Here is a 20,653-nt window from a genome sequence, read left to right as displayed (position 1 = left end):
TAGCCCACCGCCGCTGCCGCACATGAACTCGCTTCTCAATAACGAGACTGCGCCCAGCACAGCGATATGGCCGGCTGAAGCGTGGAAGCAAGCGTCGGACACGGACAACAGCCGCAACACGACGGCGTCGGACGCCTTGGACGAAATGGAGGTCGAAGGCGAATACTTGCTCAATCACCAAGAGGCCATGCGAAAACGTCTTCAGACGCCGCATTATTGGTGGGCTCGAAAGCGTGGGAAGATGGACCGGAAGACTACGGCCTCGGAGGGTGGGGGATATCTTCATTATGTAGGGATACCAGCCCGAATAGCAGTGGCTGTAGCAGTCCTGCTGACGCTTCGTATGATGATGAGGCACAAAAGTCAAACTACGATATACCCCCAAGACCAGACCCAGCTGGGTGCGCAACGGAAATGGAAATGGATACTCCAGTACCAAACGCCAGTGTGGAGACGCCTCATGTCGAGAGAATTTCGCGGTACCTGCGCGAGGTCGACCGACGAGCTATTCTGCTGCGGATCGAAGGCGGCGAGAAGCAGGCCGTGCTCGCGAAGGAGTACCAGGTCAGCCGTGCGGCCATTTGCAACCTCAACAAGCACCGCGACGAAGTTCTCGCTCGCAAGGACGGCAACCCGCTCGCCAAGCACCCCAGGAAACCGCGTCCAAAGGCCACGATCGCGGGCATGCCCTCTTCAATGAAATGGAGCAGCAGCAAGAATCGATACATCCACGTACTGGGCTCCACATCAGGAAGCAGTCTCGAGCGCGACAGGACGGGCATGTTCGAGCTGAAGTCGCGCGCTGCAGCGTTGCTGCTCACGACACTGCGCAACAAGTTCACTACGTCAGTCGAGTTACTGCGCGCGAGCGAGAGGCTCGTGCGTTTGCTCATGGAGGAAGCACTAGCACTGCCACCTATCCGGAAGATCGGCATCCTGTTGGACGACCAACACAGAGAGTCGGGCTTGCAGTCGGAGCACCCGCCCTGTGCGGTATCCATAGAGAAGGACGAGGGTCACCCCATGCTCGAGCTGTTCCGCACTATGGGGCCCGAGCAGCCGACGGGGTACGTCTACTTCGACTCGGGCGCCACGACGGACACAACTGTCGTCCAAGGCTGGTCGGCTCACAACTGCCCACGAGTCTCGTCTACCACAACGTGTTCTTGCTGTCGGACGTGTCGACGTCAGGCCGCCGTCTCTGCGCCGCCATACGCTGTCTACTAGAGCGCGGTGCTAGCCCGGTCATGATGTTCATCGTCTCGCTCATGACCACCAACGAGGCCGTGGAGCTTGTTCACTTGCAGTTCTCGGACGTCACGTTCGTCACGGCCCACATCGTCGCGGACGAAGAAGGCGACCGCGACGATGCTCGCCCAGCAAGCTGACGCGGCAAATACCTCACTCTAGCAGAAGCAGCAGCAGAACCTGTAAGGCAACACGAACGTATCTTGTTGGCAGCCCACTTCAACGTGCATCAGCGTAACGTAACGCACCAGTTGTCGCACCAATGGCCCTCGACCTCGACCAGAAACGGGCCGCGCTGCACGGTCTCACTTTGGTCAGTCGTCTCGATCTTGCTTCGAAGCCGCTCACATACCGAAGTCTGCAGGATGGTGGCCATCCCGGAGGTGGACTTCTCGAGCCCGGACGCGGCCGAGCAGCTACGCCGCGCCTGCACGGACGTGGGCTTCTTCTACCTGGCGCACCACGGCATCCCGGCCGCGCTGCTGGCGCAGGTGTACGCCGAGATGCGGGCGTTCTTCGGCCAGCCGCTCGAGGAGAAGCGCAAGGTGCTGGCCAACGAGCAGATGCGCGGCTACACGCTCATGAACGAGGAGACGCTGGACCCGGCCGTGCAGACCCGGGGCGACACCAAGGAGGGCTACTACATCTGCCGCCACGTGCCGCCAGACAGCGACGAGATGCGGCTGCCGCTGCACGGGCCCAACGTCTTCCCGGACGCGGCCGCGTTCCCCACCTTCCAGGCCACCATGGAGACGTACCACGCGGCCATGTGCGCGCTGGGCTTCCGCGTGGCCCAGCTCTTCGCGGAGGCGGCGGGCCACAAGGGCCGCTTCGACGGCCCGGGCATGTTCGACAAGCCCATGGCGGCGCTGCGGCTGCTGCACTACGCGCCCGAGAAGTCGGACGTGGCCCGCGGCGTGTTCGGCGCCGGCGCCCACACGGACTACGGCCTCATCACGCTGCTGTCCACGGACGCTACGGGCGGCCTGCAGATCCGCCACGAGGGCCAGTGGGTCGACGTGCCGCCGCGCGCCGAAGCGTTCGTGGTCAACATCGGCGACATGGCCGAGCGGTTCACGAACGGCCGCTTCAAGTCCACGCTACACCGCGTGGTCAACACGTCGGGCCAGGAGCGCTACTCGGTGCCCTTCTTCTACGAGCCCAACTTCACGTGCGTGGTCGAGTGCTTCCCGAGCTGCGTGAGCGCCGAGAACCCGGCCAAGTACCCGCCCACGACTAGCGGCCAGCACCTCGTGGACATGTACAAGCAGACGCACGCGTCGTTCGACGCTGAGGCGGCTGCGGCCAGTGACGAGCAACACAAGCCGTAATGAGCTCAGAAGGCTGGAATTGTTGAGAAATATGAATTGACGGGGGGGGGGGGGTTAAAGGCTTAAAGGCGGGAAGATGTTAAACGTGAAGCAGGCTGAGGGCTGCATGTGTCAATGTTCCATTGTGTTCATTGTATTCTCTTATCAGTGCGCCACGCTTATCAGCTTGCTCGGTCTCCGTTGTTCAGACGGGTGGGAATCGATTTGCGATGCCTGCAAAATGATCTCGCCCATTCGTGGCACGATGTAAGTCGTCAACCTACCCGCAAAGAAGCATAGAGAGTTGTTCTAAATGCGTTGAACCGCTTTGAAATGTGTGGCAGACTTTGCAAGAACAACGGCGTGTCTAAAGTCGTTCGTTTCAGCCGTATCGTCGCAAATGGAGAGCGTGCATTCGACTTCGCACCCCTGCCGTCGCTACCATTCTGCAAGTCGTGCTCTTGGGCGCATGCGGGACCCCGACCTTCTCCTTGCAGACTCTAGTGATGAAGATGAGGAGCTAATGCACATTTGCATACGCTCCAGTGACTTCCATTCGATCGAGGACGTCGCCTTTGACCGCCACATTCCTCTAGTCACACACCGAGGAGTCTTCAGAGGCAGAAAGCGCGGTCGAGAAGAAGATGAAGCAGGAAGCGACAGTGCCATCAAGATGGCAACGCAGTGGTGCTGGTGCGACCCACACCCAAACGCATCAAGTCCGACGCTTCTGAGAGATTCAACGTGGCAAATCCGTGCGGACAGCAAGACCGAGTCAATTTCCCGTCCGGAACAGCATTCAGGGGAGTAGTCAGCCTCAGTTGAACAAGATAGACAACAGCAAAAATCTAACGACCAAAATATTTTAGGCAGCAAGATGGGTGCCAGTTTGGTGCATCTGGAATGCTCAGGTGTGCCATCTACATGTACTCATGAAACATACACCACTTTTAAAAAAGAAACTCGCATTTCTTGGTGAGAAATACCATCATATATAGGAGCTTGGGCGTAAAACTTGTATGTATTTATGCCTATCGTCTGCTAACGAACTTTACCGCTGTCATCCCACCGAGTTGGGCCTCTACTTTTAATTTAAAGCCTGCAAAACTATCGTGATTTCTACCCTGCAGAGAGACTAGGTCATTTCTTCCCATAACATCATCTTAATCGATTTAGATGATGCTCAAGCTTCGAAGCTGGATATATATATAATAGCCGAGCGCCGCTGCTACGCGGCGGTGAATTTTTTGTTAGTTGGCGCTTCGCTATAAGAGCAGGCAGCCTACGCTTCGCTACGGCAGTAGTGGACCCGTTCCGCTCGCCTCGTCGGCTCGCTGCACTACTCTCAATGTCAGGCTAGTATTACAGAGGCCGGGGCGGGTCCTGCGGCCCCGCAATATCCTATGGTGGGGCCGCCATCGCTACGCTCGGCAGCATTTTTAGCCAATCGGAATTCAGGTGATATTCCGTTACGGACGGCGTCTTGCTCTTTTTGACTAGCCGAGCGGCGCCGCTTCGCGGCGGTGGTTCTAGTTTTGGCCCCAGGTGTGTGGCTTCCCCGCCTCCGCTGCGCTCCGGCGGGCTAAATTTCATACAATAACCAAGTGCAAAACTTTTATAATTGGGGGGACTGAACCCTCAGCGTGCGAGTTGGATACCACCTCACTAACCCACTGGGCTATATGGTTTTGGGGTATGGTCGAACTAATTATACTAATAAAGCTAGTACTGAGCACACCTTCTACGAGCCCGAGCCCGTCTACTTCAAAAGTGGGCTCCCCCTAAAACGAGAGCCAAAAGTCGCACAAAATGGGCTCCCTCATGGTAAGTACGAGATCAAGGAGCCCTGGTTCGGGCTCCCCATTGCTCCCCTCCAGGGCTCCCCAAATTTAGCTTCAAATCTATGACGGGCTCTTCATAGTAATATCTGATTGGCCAATTTTACCTAGACTTAAGGCGAGCAACTTCGCGTGATCGATGCGCCACGCTAGAAGATCGAGCTCAAAGATCGCCACACTAGAAGATCTCGCGCCGCTCATATGTGGACAGCCGCTCCGAGGCCACCCCAGCGTCGCCGATAGTCCTTCCTTCCCCTCAAGGAGAAGCCCTCTTTCCTATGCCTTTTCAGGTTAGAACCTGGAGAAACTTCAATGACGGCCAATCATCAGCGAGATATTTAACACAGGTGAGGGGGAGCCCTTAACGAGGGCTCACAGTTCTGGAGGGCTCCTTTCACTTAACCTATTGAACTCAAGAGCCCAGGAGCCCGAGCTCGCGACTTTTTGGGTTCACCCAAGAGCCCAGGAGCCCGGCTCTCCCCAGGGCTCGTAGAAGGTGTGGTACTGAGTAAGTCACGATCCACACAACAAAATTCTTTAAACAATTATATTAAACGCAAAAAAACTTATCAACAAAACCAAGTGATCGACATGCATTCGCATACTCGCGCACATTTGGAGTTGAAAATCGCTGAAATGCAGACGATACGACGGTAAGTCAGAATCTTTGCACACTCATCGCACACACACACTTTTATAGCAACCACAAAAAGCAACTTATGAGCAAACCAAATTGCCCAACATGTGCGGCATACGCATTCACACCTACCCATCCAACGCTTACTTGAAATTTGTCGAAATGCAAACGATATGGCAGGTAGTCTAAATCTACTCCACACACACCTCACGCACGTGCTGGTTTACTCAACGCACACCTCTTTCACTCACTTACTTACTCAATCAGTAGTAAACCATGACTAAACTTGTTGTTCTTCTTTATCTTCTTCATTTCGTGGAAGCACGCCTCCGCTCCGCTTCGGCGGGTTTAACAGGCTAACGGGAGCCTGGTCGTCGCGTTAACTTCGCTCTGAGAGTCTATACTTTAAACAAATGGCAAGTCAAAAAAAGTACTCGGTGCGACTCGAACCCTCAGTCCCCAGTACAAGTCTAGGAGGTCAGACCACTGCACCAGCTTGGATGCAAACTTATATTGTTAGTATTGACACTAACTATACACATACACACACAAAGAAGAGGTGAGTGTGAGTTGGCCAGGCATGCTCACACACAAACTTCGAAAACAATAGTAGCTGCGAAACCAAAAGATATGTTTTATAAAGCTGTCTATAGATCAAAAATTTGTCTATACACGATGTTGCTGGTGTACGCGCCGTCATCTTCTTCTAAGTCTGGATACTCTAAGAGAGCTCTGAACTTGGAACGCGCGGTAACGCGAGAGAGAGCCATATAAAGCTGTCCGTGTGAAAAGCATGGTGACGCGAGGTACAGTCCCAGATTCAGCACAGTTTGTCCCTGGGCCTTGTTTATCGTCATGGCGAACGCCGGTTGAACAGGAAACTGCTTACGGCGTAACCGAAACGGAAAGTCGCGAGTGTCATCATCACTTACGAATACAATTTGCGGAATGAGCACGTGTTGGCCTCTGCGCTCTCCCTCCATAATGGTTGCGTGAATGACATGCGGTTTTAGCTCCACAACCCGTAAGCGCGTTCCGTTGCACAGACCGAGGTCAGGATTGAAGTTCCTCATCATCATGATAGGAACCCCCTCCTTAAGTATCAGTCTGTGTGGCGGAATTCCGTTGATGTTGATTGTATGAAGCACCTCCTGCTCAAAAAAATCGCCGCTCTTGTCGTCCTCCACCGCGCCAACTGACAAATACTCGTGGGCCGTGGTCGGTAGTCGTTCCGAGACCGCAGCATTGATACGATGTACCATGGCGTTCGTAGTCGTCAGAATGGTTCGGTTGGCAAATACTCGTCGGTCTCAATCTCGGGGTTGTTCACATCGGCGTACATGTAATCGATCATTCGTTCCATTCCTTGTGGGATGGCGTCTGGGTTAATCTCTGCGTCCTGGTTGGGCTCGTCGGGAGGGTTTTCAATGAGCATGTCGATTGGTGTCTTCATGTAATCCCCGCCCAGAGTGGGGTTCACCTCGTGTCTACCCTCTCCAACTTGTAGCAAGAAATCAGAAAACTCCTGCATGTCTTCAGCACTCGTAGCGTCATCCGCGGAGCGCACACGCATATTTTCGGTGAGGTGGACCTGCTGAAAATGACGCCACAGCGGTGACATCTTGAGGCAAGCATCAATTGTCTCGGCGGGCGTCCCCCTCTTAACAACAGGCAAAATTTGCCGGAAGTCTCCCGATATAACAAAGACCTTTCCTCCAAACGGCTCGCGGTCGTTGTTCATCACGTCCCGAAGGGTGCGGTCTACCGCTTCAAACGCGTGGCGATGTGTCATGGGTGCCTCGTCCCAGATCACCAAGCTGGCTCTCTCAATAAATTTTCGCAAGTGAGACTGTTTGGATATGGAGCAAATCGAATGTTCGTGCAATTTCAGCGGGATCTTGAATGTTGAATGCGCCGTCCGTCCGCCCATTAAAAGGAGAGACGCAACACCACTTGACGCAACCGCGATAGCTATCTTCCCATCAAGGCGCACCCTTGCAAGGATATTCCGAAGTAAAGTAGACTTCCCAGTCCCCCCAGGACCATCAATGAAGAACAGCTTGTTGCTGATCTCAGGCTGATTGACCGCTCCAATGACTTGGTCGTAAATTTCCCTTTGCCCGGCGTTGAGCTGCTCTTCCGTGCGAACGATCTCTTCCAATGCCGCGTTGTTGTAACCAGTTAACTCGCGACGAATAAGGCTATTTTGTAGTAGCGAATCCTTCACCAACTCCGGGAAATGCTTCAATGGAGGAAGGTCAAAGTCGGCCACACTGTACCCACTAACCTGGAGAAGATCTTGCATATTTTTCAAAGTCTCGAACATAACGACGTGGGTTCTAATCGGCTCCATCACCTTGTGATGCGTGCGGGCGAAGTCTTCCGACAGATCATCGAAGAACTGGATCCACAATGCTCGAACATTACTTGGCATGGAATACACCAAAATTGTAGCGAACAATTGGCGCAATTCGGGCGCCATCTCGAAACTCGCGGCCTCAGTCATGCAGGCGTACCATTCCGCGTCATTGTCAAGATAACCCGCACGAACCGCAGCATCCTTGAAGTTAGCACACAGCTCACCGTCCACAGTCATCCAATCCTTGTATGAAGTCGGGCCCCTGCGGTGGCTCAGCATCACACGGAGATGAAAACGGTCGATGTCCCTTGGGGAAATGTGAATCATCCTTCCGAGTGCTGCCTGGTATTTTTTACGCCGAACCCACCGCTTGTCCTTCCAGCAAAATTTCCTTGGGATGTCTTGATACAGCATAGTCTTCGCTATTTGGTTTTCATGTGCATCGCTCGCACAAAGCTCGAAGAATCGCGTCAACATCGTGTCACCACCACGCCGAATTACGTCGTTTGGATCCTCATCAGATTGAAACACAAAGACTTGCTTCCCCTCCAGATGCACAGTAAGCTGCTCCACGGAATGGCTCTTTCCTTGAATGGGGTGTCCAAGAAGGCGCGTGCAGGCTTCAACGGGCGATATATACCGAGCATTCAGGTATCGAATCACCTCGTTTGGTTCGTAGCGTGGGTTCAAGCCCCCCTGAGAACAATTTCGCACTGCTTGAACAGTGAGTACAGCTTTGTCTGAAGCCTTGTACACGTACTTGTAAAGGTACTTCACGGCTGTGATACCGGTACACACCTCCACGTTTATGTGGCAGTTGTACTTCTGAGAGAGGTAGGGGTTGTACGGTACAACCCACGGGTTGGCAGTTTCATTGTCGTACTCACGGTTGCGAAACTTTAGCACACCCGCAGGACGACGACGACGCCTGTACTCAGCGTATCCGTTAACGTTTGCGCGAGTGACCTCGATCAAAGGCTTAGGAAACCCTTTCGTACAGCGGCCGTCCTTCATGCAGACACAGTTTGGGTTCTGACTTCCACACGGACCGTGCATCATGCAAGTCATAACCGTTTTATACAGCTCGGGGTTTGTAGCCTCATCCGGTATTTCAGCGGAGACCAACTTGTCAATGATCTCGCGGGCACGTGGTTTGTCCTCGTCGGCCAGTATGATGATTATGTGGGCGTGTGGAAGACCCCGCTTTCGAAATTCGACCACGTGAATCCGAGCCAGAACGCGTCCCAGCACCCCCTCGTCCAAATCAACCAGAAGTGACCGAAGCTTTTGGTCCCAAACGCGAGCAACAATGTCCGGACGATCTTGAGTTGTTTGACCTTCAGGAAGTTGACTAACAATCTCCTCCCACTCGGGGTTGCAAGTCTTTGTCAGGAAAATGTCCGGCTTGCCGAATTCGCGAACAATAGCCATAGAATCTTGGTACGACCGATACATCTGACGGGGGCCGCCGGTAAATGCCGCGGGAAGGATGATTTTCTGCCCAATGCGGTTCAGAAAGTGTGGCTCGCGCTCCAGTGTTTGAGTGTTGCGGTTGAACTCTGAAAAGGTCGCGTCGACATCGCCCAATTCAGTCGGCTCCTCATTCAGATAAGCGTCCTTGACACCTGTGTACAGATCGGCCCGGAGCGTTTTTTGGTTGTTCGATATCCACCGTAACGTTTCTTGCTCCACCTTTGCCCGCTGGTCGACACACCATTGCTGAAATAGACGCCCGCCTTGGTGCAATACAGAACCATCCTCTTTAGGGAACAATCTGTAAGCAACATGTTCCCGAAGAGACATCTTCGTGTTACGGCGATATTCTTTACCATCGGCGTACTGGTCCGTGTATGTCCACCCAAGTTCACCCCGCGGAAACAACGGGTACTGAAGCGGATCATACATCGGGTTCGTTTCGAAAATGCGAAGGAGGCTGTTCCGCAGCCGTGTGCAACACGATGTCTCTCTCCTTTTTAAAGTTTCCGTCGTCAACCATGACAGCTCCAACCTCGTTCACGGTGGGCAAGTTGGTAGTCCACGACCTGCGTTTGTTGGCATGGAGCTCATACTTCAGGTCTAGGACACTCTTTCCTTCCTCAATGTTCTGTCGGAGCTTGTCTGCGTGCGATAGAAACTGCTGAGCGAACGGATTGTAAGCTTTCATCATTCACTCGAGTGTCATAAGCTTTTCCACATCCAGCTCATGAAAAATCCCCTTTCGCCGCTCCGCTCGCCTTTTCAGGTCGTCGTCAACGATGTAAATCTGCGCAAACTTGGCTGGGGTGAAGTCCGCACCATTTTGCTCCATGCGTGGAAGCAGAGACCCCAAATAATGACACATTGCGCCTTGGACTCGATACGTGTACACACCGCGTTGACCTTGGACCGAAGTATCCTCCCGTACGCCCCGAACGCGAACACCGTCACTGCGCGCGACTCCAATTGAAGTGAAAGCGAAAACCTGGTTGTAGGCTCGGATCAACCGCCTAAATTCCGGATCTTTGTAGTACTCGAGTAGATAGTACGGAACTCGGAGCAACGGAGCGAGACGCACTCTACCCGCACGACAGCAAGACACCTCCGATTCACCAGGCCACTTCCAAGCTCCACAAAATCCGCACTCATACAACGCGGGGAGCACGTGGTGGCCGTTGGATATGTTCTTGCCCGACACCCTGGACTTGTTGAAGTTCTCGTGGTTTGCAAGCGCATGGCCTCGACGGACACACTTGCGACGAATCCGAGCGGCCTCCTTTCTTGCTTCATCCTGCTCCTCTTTGCGTCGAGCACGGTCTTCGTCGTTTTCATCGTCTTCTTGTTCTGTAGCGAGTGCAGCACGTAATTGTCGGCGACGCTCGGTGTTCCGTTCGCGTGCAGCGTCTTGCTCGTCCTGAGAAATCCCTGCTCGCAACGCTTGGCGCTGGCTTGCGTTCCTCTCGCGAGCAGCCACTTGCTAGTCTTCCGAGAGGCTTGCTCGCGCCACACGCTGCCGAATGGAGTGGCGTTCACGCTCTGCATCGCGTGTGACCTGTGGCAGTCCTGCCCGACGCGCGCGCTGCTGTGCCGCGTTGTAGGCACGCACGCTCTGCTCATTTGTAGTGCGAGGGGCGACACTTTCAAGACGGCTTCCACCATCTTCTAAAGCAGCTAATTCTCTGTTTAATCTGGTCTTGTGGCTACTTATCCGACTGCGCCTTCGCTGCTTTGCAGCGGGTTCTTCGCGTTCACTTGGGGGGCCGTTTGCGAGCTGATAGTCCCTCCACGCCTGTTCAATCTCCGCGCGAGTCCTCTTCCGTTTAGTTCGAGCCATGCCTGCGAACACGTAACTGTGACGCGTTAGACATAAAGCCTAAGTACGCTGCACGTTGCAGCAACCGTTCTATTGCCGAGTAGCTTGTGGACGTCTTTTCGTACTGCCCGGGTGCGCATGCTCCCTTCAAGGTTTACTGTCTCTTAACGAAGTAACCGACAACGTACCCACAGTCACAGGCCTGACGGCCCGGAGCGGAGTCATTTTTAAAGTCGGCAGGTCCGGGTTGGGCGGCCGGGCAGTACTAAGTGGCTTCGTGCGATATCCTTTGCCCCCACAGGTTAACCGACCCTGATTGGTTTAAATAGCTCGGCTCAACTGGCGGGTACTGATTTAGTGATATTTATGGCCAATTGGCAGGCGCTATTTGTGCTCTCGCTCAGAGTGGGCGGTGGGCCGGAGCCCCTTGCACAGCACCTCCCAGCTTACGCTGGGCGAAATGCCCTATAACCAGCACCGGGCCCTTAAGGGCCCTTGCCAGGAGCCTCGGATTATCTGTGTGTATTGGCGGAGGCTAATATGCAGTATTACATGCATACACGCAGCGTACCTTGTCTGATCTCTCGCTGCCGCGCCTCGAGCTTTGAAAATGGCGCCAAAAAGTATTTTCTAAAGTGGACCACTTAATTGGTGTGGTCAACATAATCTAAGTGGCAGCTAATTAACGACTAAGTATCCATAACAAATTTCAGCCAATGAAAACGCTCTATTTTATATTACGCTTTCTTGTTGTGCTTCGCCCGATAGCGGTTCTTGCTGCGGACGCGCGTCTGCGTGGCTTTTTCTCGCCGTTGGGAGGAAGAGGCGGCGGCGACGGCGGCGGGCCCATGGTCGCAGCCACCAGGGTCATGTGTTCCTGGCGTGGGTTTGGCCGCGGCTCCGGCAGCGTGGGCACCGCGGGTGTGCTTACGTCCGGCCAGTACTGTTGCACGTCCGGCCCGCTGGCACACGCCTTACAACGGCAAGCACCGGCCCTGGCGTCGGGCTTCGCAAAGGCGCTGCCGGCAAGCAGGGCCTTGCAGCATCCGCACGCCTTCAGCTCGAGGCGGTCCATGCCGAGCGGTGGCGGCACAATGCGTGCCTTGCAGGTAGATCAGTTGAACGGGTCCATTGGAGAAGTGAAACGGTGGTATTCAAAATATAGACCAATCATTTTAATTCCGATTATTGACCAATGGGCCGCCTTCGCTACGCTCGGCAGCAACTGTTGTTTGTGCCATTACTGGGGGCCTTTCTGGGTGCGCCTTCGCTGCGCTCGGCAGCTAATCGTAATTAGTGGAAATGGTACTTAGTGAATAAGTGTGACCTACTCTCAGACGGACAACGACACTCTGATTGATTCTTAGGACTAGCCGAGTGCCGCCGCTACGCGGCGGTCATTCTTAGTTAGTTGGCGCTTCGCTCGCTATGCTCACTCCGCTATTGGAGCAGGCTGCCTACGCTTCGCTACGGCAGTGGCGGACCCGTTCCGCTCGCCTCGTCGGCTCGCTGCACAACTCTCAATGTCAGGTTAGTATTACAGAGACCGGGGCGGGTCCTGCGGCCCCGCAATATCGTATGGTGGGGCCGCCTTCGGCGACGGAGCCGACTTCGCTGCGCTCGGCAGCAGTAAATTTCGTACTTAGTGAATAAGTGTGATCTACTCTCAGACGGACAGCGACACCCTGATTGATTCTTAGGATGTTTAGGATATTCATGATACTCCATATTTTATCGAGGTGCATTTTGCTCACTTAAGCAACTAATCCTCGGAGCTCGTGCTCGTATCCAGCCAGATTTTTCATGAGTGGTTGCGGATTCAAAAGCCCTGGGGCCTTCTCGTGAGGAGCTTACTGAGACCTTCGATTGACTCTGCAGCGGGGAATTTTACAGATTGGTGCTTCTGCCTCAAGAGTAAAATGAGCGCATTGAGGTGTACGTAAGTATTGATCTGAAATTGGAGACTTCATGCAGCAATTGTCTGCACGTTCGAGGATTTATTTACCGTCATATGTGGGTAAATTATCTCTCTTATCTACGCTTTGATAGTGATTCGAGAGTCTCAAGCCATAGCAAATCGAAACTAACGGAAATTACCGATTAATACCCCGGACACTATTTATTAGCACCCTCCCGTTTTCAAACAAAATCTGATAAATTACGTATATTATACAGTATTCCATGCTAAATATGCTTTCGACAATAAGCCCACAAAATTATACTTGGTATTTGTAATGAAGTAACCATGTAACCCTGGGTTACGCAGTGGGTTACGTTTTAGAGGGTACTATACGGGTAAGGGGTATTATTTGGGAATTTACATTACTTAGTGCGGACTTAAGGAGTTAACCGCGACCTCGATCGATTCCTGCTTGATAATCCCAGTGCAACCTGCGTGTCAAGAAGCGTATCCCCAACGGCGGGAGCACGGTGTGCTCTAAGCCTGTATTTTCTTATGACCATGGCCTCTTCTAAGCCAACTCAAACTCGGTTACTTTGCTTCATCATAAGCTACGGAGGGCAGACTACACGAACTGAAGTGCTGTGCAACTGGATGATGCGGTATCGCTATATGGGCGTGGTTCAATACCTGCTCACCAATTGGAGCTAGGGAAGCATGTTGCGGATGGATCGTTTGGCACCGCGTACTATGGAAAGCGGAAGGAAAAGATTAATCCTGAGCGCATTTGGGCGAAGTATGGGTGGATACATTTCAAAAGAAGGAATTCCGAGCGGAAAGTTCGACGGCTTGAAGGGACCATGTGAGGCTGGGATCACAGTGGAAGACTGAACTGTAAATCCGCCCAAAATTCGTCTTCTAGATACTCAGAAACAAAAACTCGCCCCCAGAATAAATAGGTTTCGAAGCAAATGCCAGTCAGACCCAAAATTCGGACGGCTACGTGGAAAACCAATCCACGAACTGATCGGTGCTCACGGTAGGATGAACCTCGCATCTAAACTACAGAATCGCCTTGGATAGACGAATAGAGAGTAGTGCTAGTCTCAGCTGGACTCGCAAATTGGTGTGCTTAGGTGAGTAAAAGCAACAGCCTGGTGTCATCCAGGTTCTATCGAGACGAGAAATTTGTGCTGGCCGTCGCGCTCAACACATTCGCGACTTAGGCGAGCAACGTCATTGTCTGACCATCGCCGCACTCGTCGTCGTAATAGGCAGCAATCGCTTGTAGTTCAATCCACCAATTCGTTTCCGAACTGGAGTGAGAATGTGTACGGAACATGTTTGAGACGAGTTTGTTCATAAAACTTCCACTGACGCCTAGCACCCATTGGATGCGCCTTATCACATAAAGCAGGAGTCCAGAAGAGAGGAAGCGACAAGAACATTGTATGCACACCGGCGTTCTTTCTCGCGTAGTCGTGACTAGAACATGCTCGCGTGACTCAGGCATGGTAGTCTGGACGAATTTGGCAGCTATCAGCACAACAACCCCAGGAAACTCCCTGGCCGAGTCCAGGTTAAAATGAGAAGGACAGCCTTAGCGCCCAGGTTTCCCAGATTCAGATTTTTCTCAGAAAACTGATTCCACAGGTATTGCCCAAGTTTTATTCCAGGTTATCTACAGGTTTTTCGAAACCCTGCCGAATCCGATGAAAGTAATCTATGCGACCGACATAAATTACCTGACAAGGTATAATGCGCGTGGAAAACCTGGAAGAATCATATGTGCGGAACTTGAGCAAAAATGGAAGTGACGGCGCTCGGCTCGTGTCGGAAGAGCTCTAGCCAATCAGTCTTCAGCAGTAGAGTCCGGGTTTCGTGCAGGTATCAATACCTGGAATACTCATGTGTGCGCTACTTGAGCAAAAGACAGAGTGATGAGCGTCGACTTCCGTCGGCATGGCGAGAACCGCCAAGTGAAGCCATCACTCAAGTATGGCTCCATCACGTAACTCCAGGTGTTGTCCAGATGTCATCCACGTAGTGTCCATGTATTGAGTTTAGCCTCAAAATGCACTATGCCTCCGTCATCCTCTTGCGACTAGCGACGATTCGTCTTCAGGATTGCTTCCAACATTGCCCAGCGTAGCTTGGTGATACCCGTCGGCGTTACATCACTTGGAGCGTCGTCGCTAACACAGGTCCAGAAGAAGCGACACACGAAAACACCAGCTATCACTGTCGGACTGAAGAGGCTCGGTCACCTCGACAGTCGTGTAGCTCGCCATAGTCGCATCTGCAGCAATAATCTCACTCGCGATCTTCTTCAACCTCTGCTTATTGCGCTTGCCATTCTTGCTGTCGTACGTCTTCACATGTTTGGCATCTCGGTCGACAACGAGACATCCCCAGTGAGTGCCCCCGAAATTGACGGGCAGCAGCACAAATGCACACGTCGAAACACCTGCAATGACGTCCTCCAGTGTGTTGGATGAAAGCAGGCCCTTACGACTTCGTTTCTGCTGTGTAGTCTCACCATGCCCTTGCGGCGTGGCCGTAATCGTCACATTGTTCTTGTAGCTAGCCGGCGCCACAGCAAATGCCTTCATCGCGTCATCATTTAGCCAGGCCGAGTCGCGGAAGCAATACTGATCCGAGTACGTCAGGTCGAATCCGAAGCCACGCAGTTCATTGTACGGCCAGTTCTCCAATAGCTCGGTGAATGCACCGGCACACGGAGAGGGAGGGGCACGAGCAGCTCTTACCTCGTGGTGAAGCCACGAGCAACAAATTACAGCATCACGGCATGTAGCTTGTAGGTTCCACAACCACTTCATCGACTCCACTTGGTCACGCTTGAACTGGCCGACCTTAGCAATAGCCGCCACGTAACAATCGCCGCCTGCAGCGGCTTCGCCCTCACTGTCTAGCTCGACCTGAGAAGTTGGGCGTATGGACGCCGACTCTCGGATCCTACGTGCTTTAGCACGTACGAGGATTTCAAGGAAGAGCTCAGACAAGCGTTTGAGCCACCGCAAAACGAGTTCCGGTCGAGGGCGGAGTTTCTCGACCTGCAGCAAGGCAAGCATGATGTCCATGCTTACGCTCAGAGAGCACGATACTTGGTCTCGAACATCGTGACCAATCCGATCAACGAGGCGACCAAGGTCGTCACGTTCATGAAGGGGCTGAGAGATAGGCCTATGAAGACCTATCTCTTCCGTGAGTACCTGAGTACTCTCGAAGCTGCAATTACTCTTGCAACGCAGGAGGAGTTTAGCCTGCGGCAGGCTAAGCTGCATGCACATGTGCCGAGACCACAGCCACGCCCGGTAGTGAGGGCGGGAGGCCCAGAACCCATGGACCTCTCGAGTGCTGGAACTGCTGGACCCCAGCAGTCGCAGGGAAACAATGTGCGATGCTACCGTTGCGGTAGAGTCGGTCACTTTGCTCGGGAGTGCACGGCCCCCGTGCACCACCAGGGTGGCTATCGCGGCGGTGCCAGGCACCGTCGCAACCAAACAAAAAAACGCTGGACGCCAGTAGGCGCGGGGCGCCCTACTGGTAATGCCGTTCCGCGTGTCGACCTTGGACACGCGACACCGAGGACTGCAGCCCCCAGTGAGATTCATTCTCACTGCAAGAACCAAGATGAAAAGCCTGACCTTGTCATCCTGAAGGTGAACTCGATGAGAGCAAGCGGCTCTCTCCATGCTTTAGTAGATTCTGGTGCGTCGAAGAACTTTGTTCGACTGCGAAGTCTATCAAGGCTTGTCTTCGAGGATTTAAAGATACCTCAAGGTATGTTGGAAGTACGACTGGCAACGGGTGCCGTCGTGAAGACCGAGAAGCGCATGGTACGCGTGCGCTTCACATATGAAGATCAAGAGTTTGTCGAGGCCTTTATCGTCCTGGATCTGGACGATAAGTTCGACATTGTATTGGGCATGCCGTGGCTTGCACGGCATGATCCGGTCATCGATTGGGAGAAGCGCACTCTCGTGCGCTTCGGTCGCGACAGCGGAACAGTGAGCGATGGCCCTGTTGCCGCTACGCACGCACCGACAGGTGCGCGCGACTCCCCACTCGAGACATCGCCTAATGCCGCTGTCCCGGAGCGCCCTGGGCGCGCGCGAGCACACGCGCAAGAGCAGCTAGATATTCTACTTCTACGATGTCGACAAGCTGGACGCAGCGATCCTGGCTGGCCTCTCGGGGTATGTAGTCTTCATGGGCGAATGCTGTCAGGCTTGGTGGGAACTGTTGCACTGGGTCACAGTCAAGGTGGACAGCAACAAGGACTCGTTCCTGTTTCACCAGAAGCGCCGATCTCGAACAGATGCGCTGCTTCGCCGCTATGTGCAAGAGGTCAAGACATTGCGAGTGATTCCCGGATTTCCTGACACCATGTTCCATGAGCCTGGACTCTGGCCTCTTCCGACCCGCAAGTGCAACTGGATCTGGGAAGACCCTCGCGTCGTGGGGGTCGAGGGCAAGCCAAAGCCTCTCTCTCTCTGCAACTGGTGGAATTGGACTTCCGCGAGCCTGCACATGTTCTCTGGTCCAACCTCCTCACGGATGCTGAGCGCATTGCGCACGTGCCGGCTGAGATCCGCAGCACTATGCTCATTCCGGAACCGAAGCGCTCCACGAACTGGATCGTCCCTGGGCGTGCCGACAACGAGTGAATCTCTGGACCGAGGTCTGCTCCGGACACTCTGGACGCAATAGTCGCCTTGTTGTACGTGCATGTCGTAGCGTAGCTTCTTCACCTGACCCAAAACATCCCATTGCATTTCCAGTACTTGCGTTTCCTTGTCTGTCACCTTCATCATCTGCTCCCCAGGCCATCTTAACACTTGTCTTCAAACTCCACACCGCCACCGAAGTCACACGCTGGCACCACACACTGCCATTCACATCTCCACATACGTCACAATCGTAATCTCCATCATACTGCACGAACCGGTCACACTTAGAGCGTAACACAGATCAATACAGCTTCATCGTTTCTGGTCACAGATCGGTTTCAGGGCTTGGGCAATCACTCCACAGGTTTCAGCGGTCTGCTTCCGGGCATGTGCGTCCCGAAGGACGCTACACGCTGGGGTGGTCATCTCCTGCCTGCATCGCCTGGAAGCGAGCTCGCGCTCTAGCTCCCTGATTAAATTCGTACAGGAGGGCACCGCAATTCAACTGAGTGACTGGCAGCCATTCTGCTTCTTCGTAGCCCTTCCACTTGACGAGATACTCGCGGGTACGTCGAGAGGTCCGAGTGGGCTTCTTCCAGTGTAGATCGAGGATCTTCTCAACCTCGTACTCATCATTGGCAGCGTCCGGCTCCCAGCTGTCTTCAGCAAGCAAGGCAGTATCGAAGTCATCATCTTCATCCACATCGACCTCTTCAGCTGGGCGTTTCGGGAACAGCGCACGCGGTTTCAGGCGGCTTACATACACCCAAGGGTTCACGCGATAGCCAGTGTCTTTCACCTTGAGCTTGACCCTGACATCGTCATGGACCTCTTCAATTCGGAATGGTCCGTGCCACAGGTGGGCAAACTTCCGACTCAACCCTGGTTGATCCTTGGGTATGTAGAGCCAGACGGCATCACCTTCCTTGAAACCAGCCTTGAGACGCTCCGACAACTCCATCCACTTATGAGTCTGGGCTGCTGATCGAGCACCTTTGCCTTTCGCTGCAAGTCCTCAGCACACGCTTGCGCGTAGCTGTAGTCTCGCTGCAGTTTGCGGCGCCACTCGTAAGCAGTGCGTTCCTGGATACCCGAAGGTTTTGGCCCAAGCATGGCTGAAACCGTCCCTCGAGCGTCCCAGCCGTGGACTAAATAGAACGGAGTGTCAAGCCGAGTCGCATCGAACGAAGTATTCAATGCGAACATCAAGCGTTCCGCGTGCTCGTCCCAGTCGCTTTGGTCAGACTCGGCGATGTAGGCTCGGATGCTTCGCACCACAGTCTGGACAGACCGCTCCTGTTGGCCATTGGCTTGAGGGCGATATGCCAAAGTCGCACGTTGCCTGCTACCCATCAGCTCTCTGAAACGCGTGAAGACTTCGCTCATGAATCGCGGGTCTTGGTCATGGCGCAACATTGAACTCGCACCAAACCTCATGAAGACCCGTTCCTCGTACGCCTCGGCGACATCTTGGGCTGTGGTCGAACTCATGGGCTTGCACATCACATACCCAGAGAACGCATCTTGGAACAGCAAGAGAAACGTGTTCCCACGCTCCGACTTGGGCAGGTGCGTTACGAAGTCCATGGGCACGACCTCAAACGGACGAGTGGGTTCAATGTTTCCAGGCGAAGGTCCAGGATTGGCCGGTCGTCCCTTGGCTGACGCGCAGTCAGTGCACTCTTTGACGAAGACTTCGACATCAGCATACATCCTGGGCCAGTAGAACTCAGAACGCAATTTTCATACGTTCGAGTGATACCCTGGTGTCCGCCTTGATAGTCCTCATGCGCGTAGTGTAACATGTCCGGGCGCAAGCTTTCTGGAACCGCCAACCTCAGCTCTGAATCCTTGTTGCGCGGGCGTTCTGGAGTCGGAGCACTTAAGCGATACAGGACCTCTCTCGAATCCAGGACGTACTGGTCGGCATACTTGGCAATCTTCTTAACTTCAGCACGGGAAAACTGGCCAAGTTCTCCCCTCAAGTAACTCTTGATTCCCATCAGGAAGGCGTCCCCGTCCTGATGTGCCTTGATACGCCTCCATCGTTCAGCCTGATACTCCACGGGCCCATGGGCTCACGTAGCGCGTCGTCCTCCCTTGAACATTGCCGAGTCACTGCAGTCAGGACTCGTGCGGCGAAGGTAAGCGGGCCTAGATCAGCAGCGAAATCCTCCAGCCGCACAATGTTCACCGTTCCAATGGCTTCGGGTTCAGCATCAGCACCATGACTCTCCGGATTCAGAATGACATCCGGCTTCATGACCGGTTCTGGGATCCGAGAGACTACCTGCAGGTGTAACAGCTCATCCGCGTTCTCGACCGTCTACGTTTTGCCAAGTGCCAACGTCTTCGATGTCAGATAATCAGCAGCCTGATTGTAGAGGCGCTTGACGTGGACCAACTGCACCGACTTGAACTTAGCCCTCAGCACTTCGTACTCCGCAAGCCTTCGCTGCAAGTTAGGCTGATGGCAGTTGATGAGACCTTGTGCCTGCTGGATCACGATCCTCGAGTCTCCAACCACAACCAAGTCTTGAACCCCGCGCTCGGATGCTAGTTTCAGGCCATTGAGCAATCCATGATACTCTGCGTCATTCACCGTCACATCTTCCAGCATGATTCCATGTGCTTCCAAGACTGTCCATCCAGGCAACTGCCACAACACACATCCGCAGCTCCCTTGTCGTGTAGAAGTCTTGGCCGCACCATCAAAGCGCTTAGAACCACACCTTGGTAGTCAGCTTCAAGCATCTCGATGCTGATCGCAGGTGGAGACTTGATTCGTCCCTTGGCTGGAATGAGCTCTTCAGAAATTACATCCAGGTGCTCTCGGGGCGTGATACCTGCACCTAAAATCGCGGCTAGACCATCCTCATCGCGCTGAACTCGCCGAATCTCCAACGACCACCGAGACAGTTCCAAGCCCCACTTCAGACACCGGCAATCAGCGGAATTCGAGCCGAGCAACCACCTCATAGCGGAGTACCGAGTGTAGATCAGCAACGGAAACTCTGAAACTTGAAGCAAAGGCCTGAACAGCTCCAACACCCTTAGAACCGCCACCACTTCCTTCTCCGCAACATGGTACCGAATCTCAGACTCATTCAAGACGCGTCCCGTGAACCGCACAGGTTGAATCACACCGTCGTACACTTGACCTAGGCCTGCGCATGCAGCCCACGGGTCGGCGTGCGGGATAATGACATACAGCCTTGTGCGATCGGGGTGTCGGAGCAGAGGGGTCGGGATAATCTTGCGTTTCAGGATCTCAAACGCCTCCTTAGCCCTGGACAGGTCTCGGTCCGCGCGAACTTGGTCATCCGTCAGCTCATAGAGTACCGCAGCAACCACAGGGAGATCTTCAATGAACTTGTT

General features: G+C 53.8%; 5 protein-coding genes across 5 annotated transcripts; 3 read left to right on the top strand and 2 right to left on the bottom strand.

Annotated features, from left to right (window-relative positions):
* Positions 1-414: 414 nt before the first annotated feature.
* Positions 415-1,388, top strand: PHYSODRAFT_263397 (hypothetical protein; the record flags this gene model as incomplete). Its single annotated transcript, XM_009520221.1, has 2 exons — positions 415-1,067; positions 1,118-1,388. The coding sequence occupies 2 exons, from the start codon at positions 415-417 to the stop codon at positions 1,386-1,388; spliced, it is 924 nt and encodes a 307-aa protein (XP_009518516.1).
* A 225-nt stretch (positions 1,389-1,613) lies between these two features.
* Positions 1,614-2,639, top strand: PHYSODRAFT_556079 (hypothetical protein; the record flags this gene model as incomplete). Its single annotated transcript, XM_009520220.1, has 1 exon — positions 1,614-2,639. One exon carries the CDS (start codon positions 1,614-1,616, stop codon positions 2,577-2,579), a length of 966 nt encoding a protein of 321 aa, XP_009518515.1. The 3' UTR covers positions 2,580-2,639.
* A 3,405-nt stretch (positions 2,640-6,044) lies between these two features.
* On the top strand, positions 6,045-6,323 carry PHYSODRAFT_391216 (hypothetical protein; the record flags this gene model as incomplete). Its single annotated transcript, XM_009520219.1, is given in 2 exon segments — positions 6,045-6,163; positions 6,179-6,323. Coding segments are annotated over 2 exon segments (264 nt in total), but the record flags the coding sequence as incomplete, so codon positions are not given.
* A 4,022-nt stretch (positions 6,324-10,345) lies between these two features.
* Positions 10,346-10,702, bottom strand: PHYSODRAFT_295717 (hypothetical protein; the record flags this gene model as incomplete). Its single annotated transcript, XM_009520218.1, has 1 exon — positions 10,346-10,702. The coding sequence occupies one exon, from the start codon at positions 10,700-10,702 to the stop codon at positions 10,346-10,348; it is 357 nt and encodes a 118-aa protein (XP_009518513.1).
* Positions 10,703-14,776: 4,074 nt separating this feature from the next.
* Positions 14,777-15,682, bottom strand: PHYSODRAFT_324458 (hypothetical protein; the record flags this gene model as incomplete). The annotated part of the gene is made up of 1 exon (XM_009520217.1): positions 14,777-15,682. The coding sequence occupies one exon, from the start codon at positions 15,680-15,682 to the stop codon at positions 14,777-14,779; it is 906 nt and encodes a 301-aa protein (XP_009518512.1).
* Positions 15,683-20,653: the final 4,971 nt, after the last annotated feature.

The sequence above is a fragment of the Phytophthora sojae genome (assembly GCF_000149755.1).
Source record: "Phytophthora sojae unplaced genomic scaffold PHYSOscaffold_2, whole genome shotgun sequence".
NCBI lineage: Eukaryota > Oomycota > Peronosporomycetes > Peronosporales > Peronosporaceae > Phytophthora > Phytophthora sojae.
The sequence above is the reverse complement of the archived record's forward strand: the minus strand, read 5'-3'. Positions and strand labels throughout refer to the sequence as shown.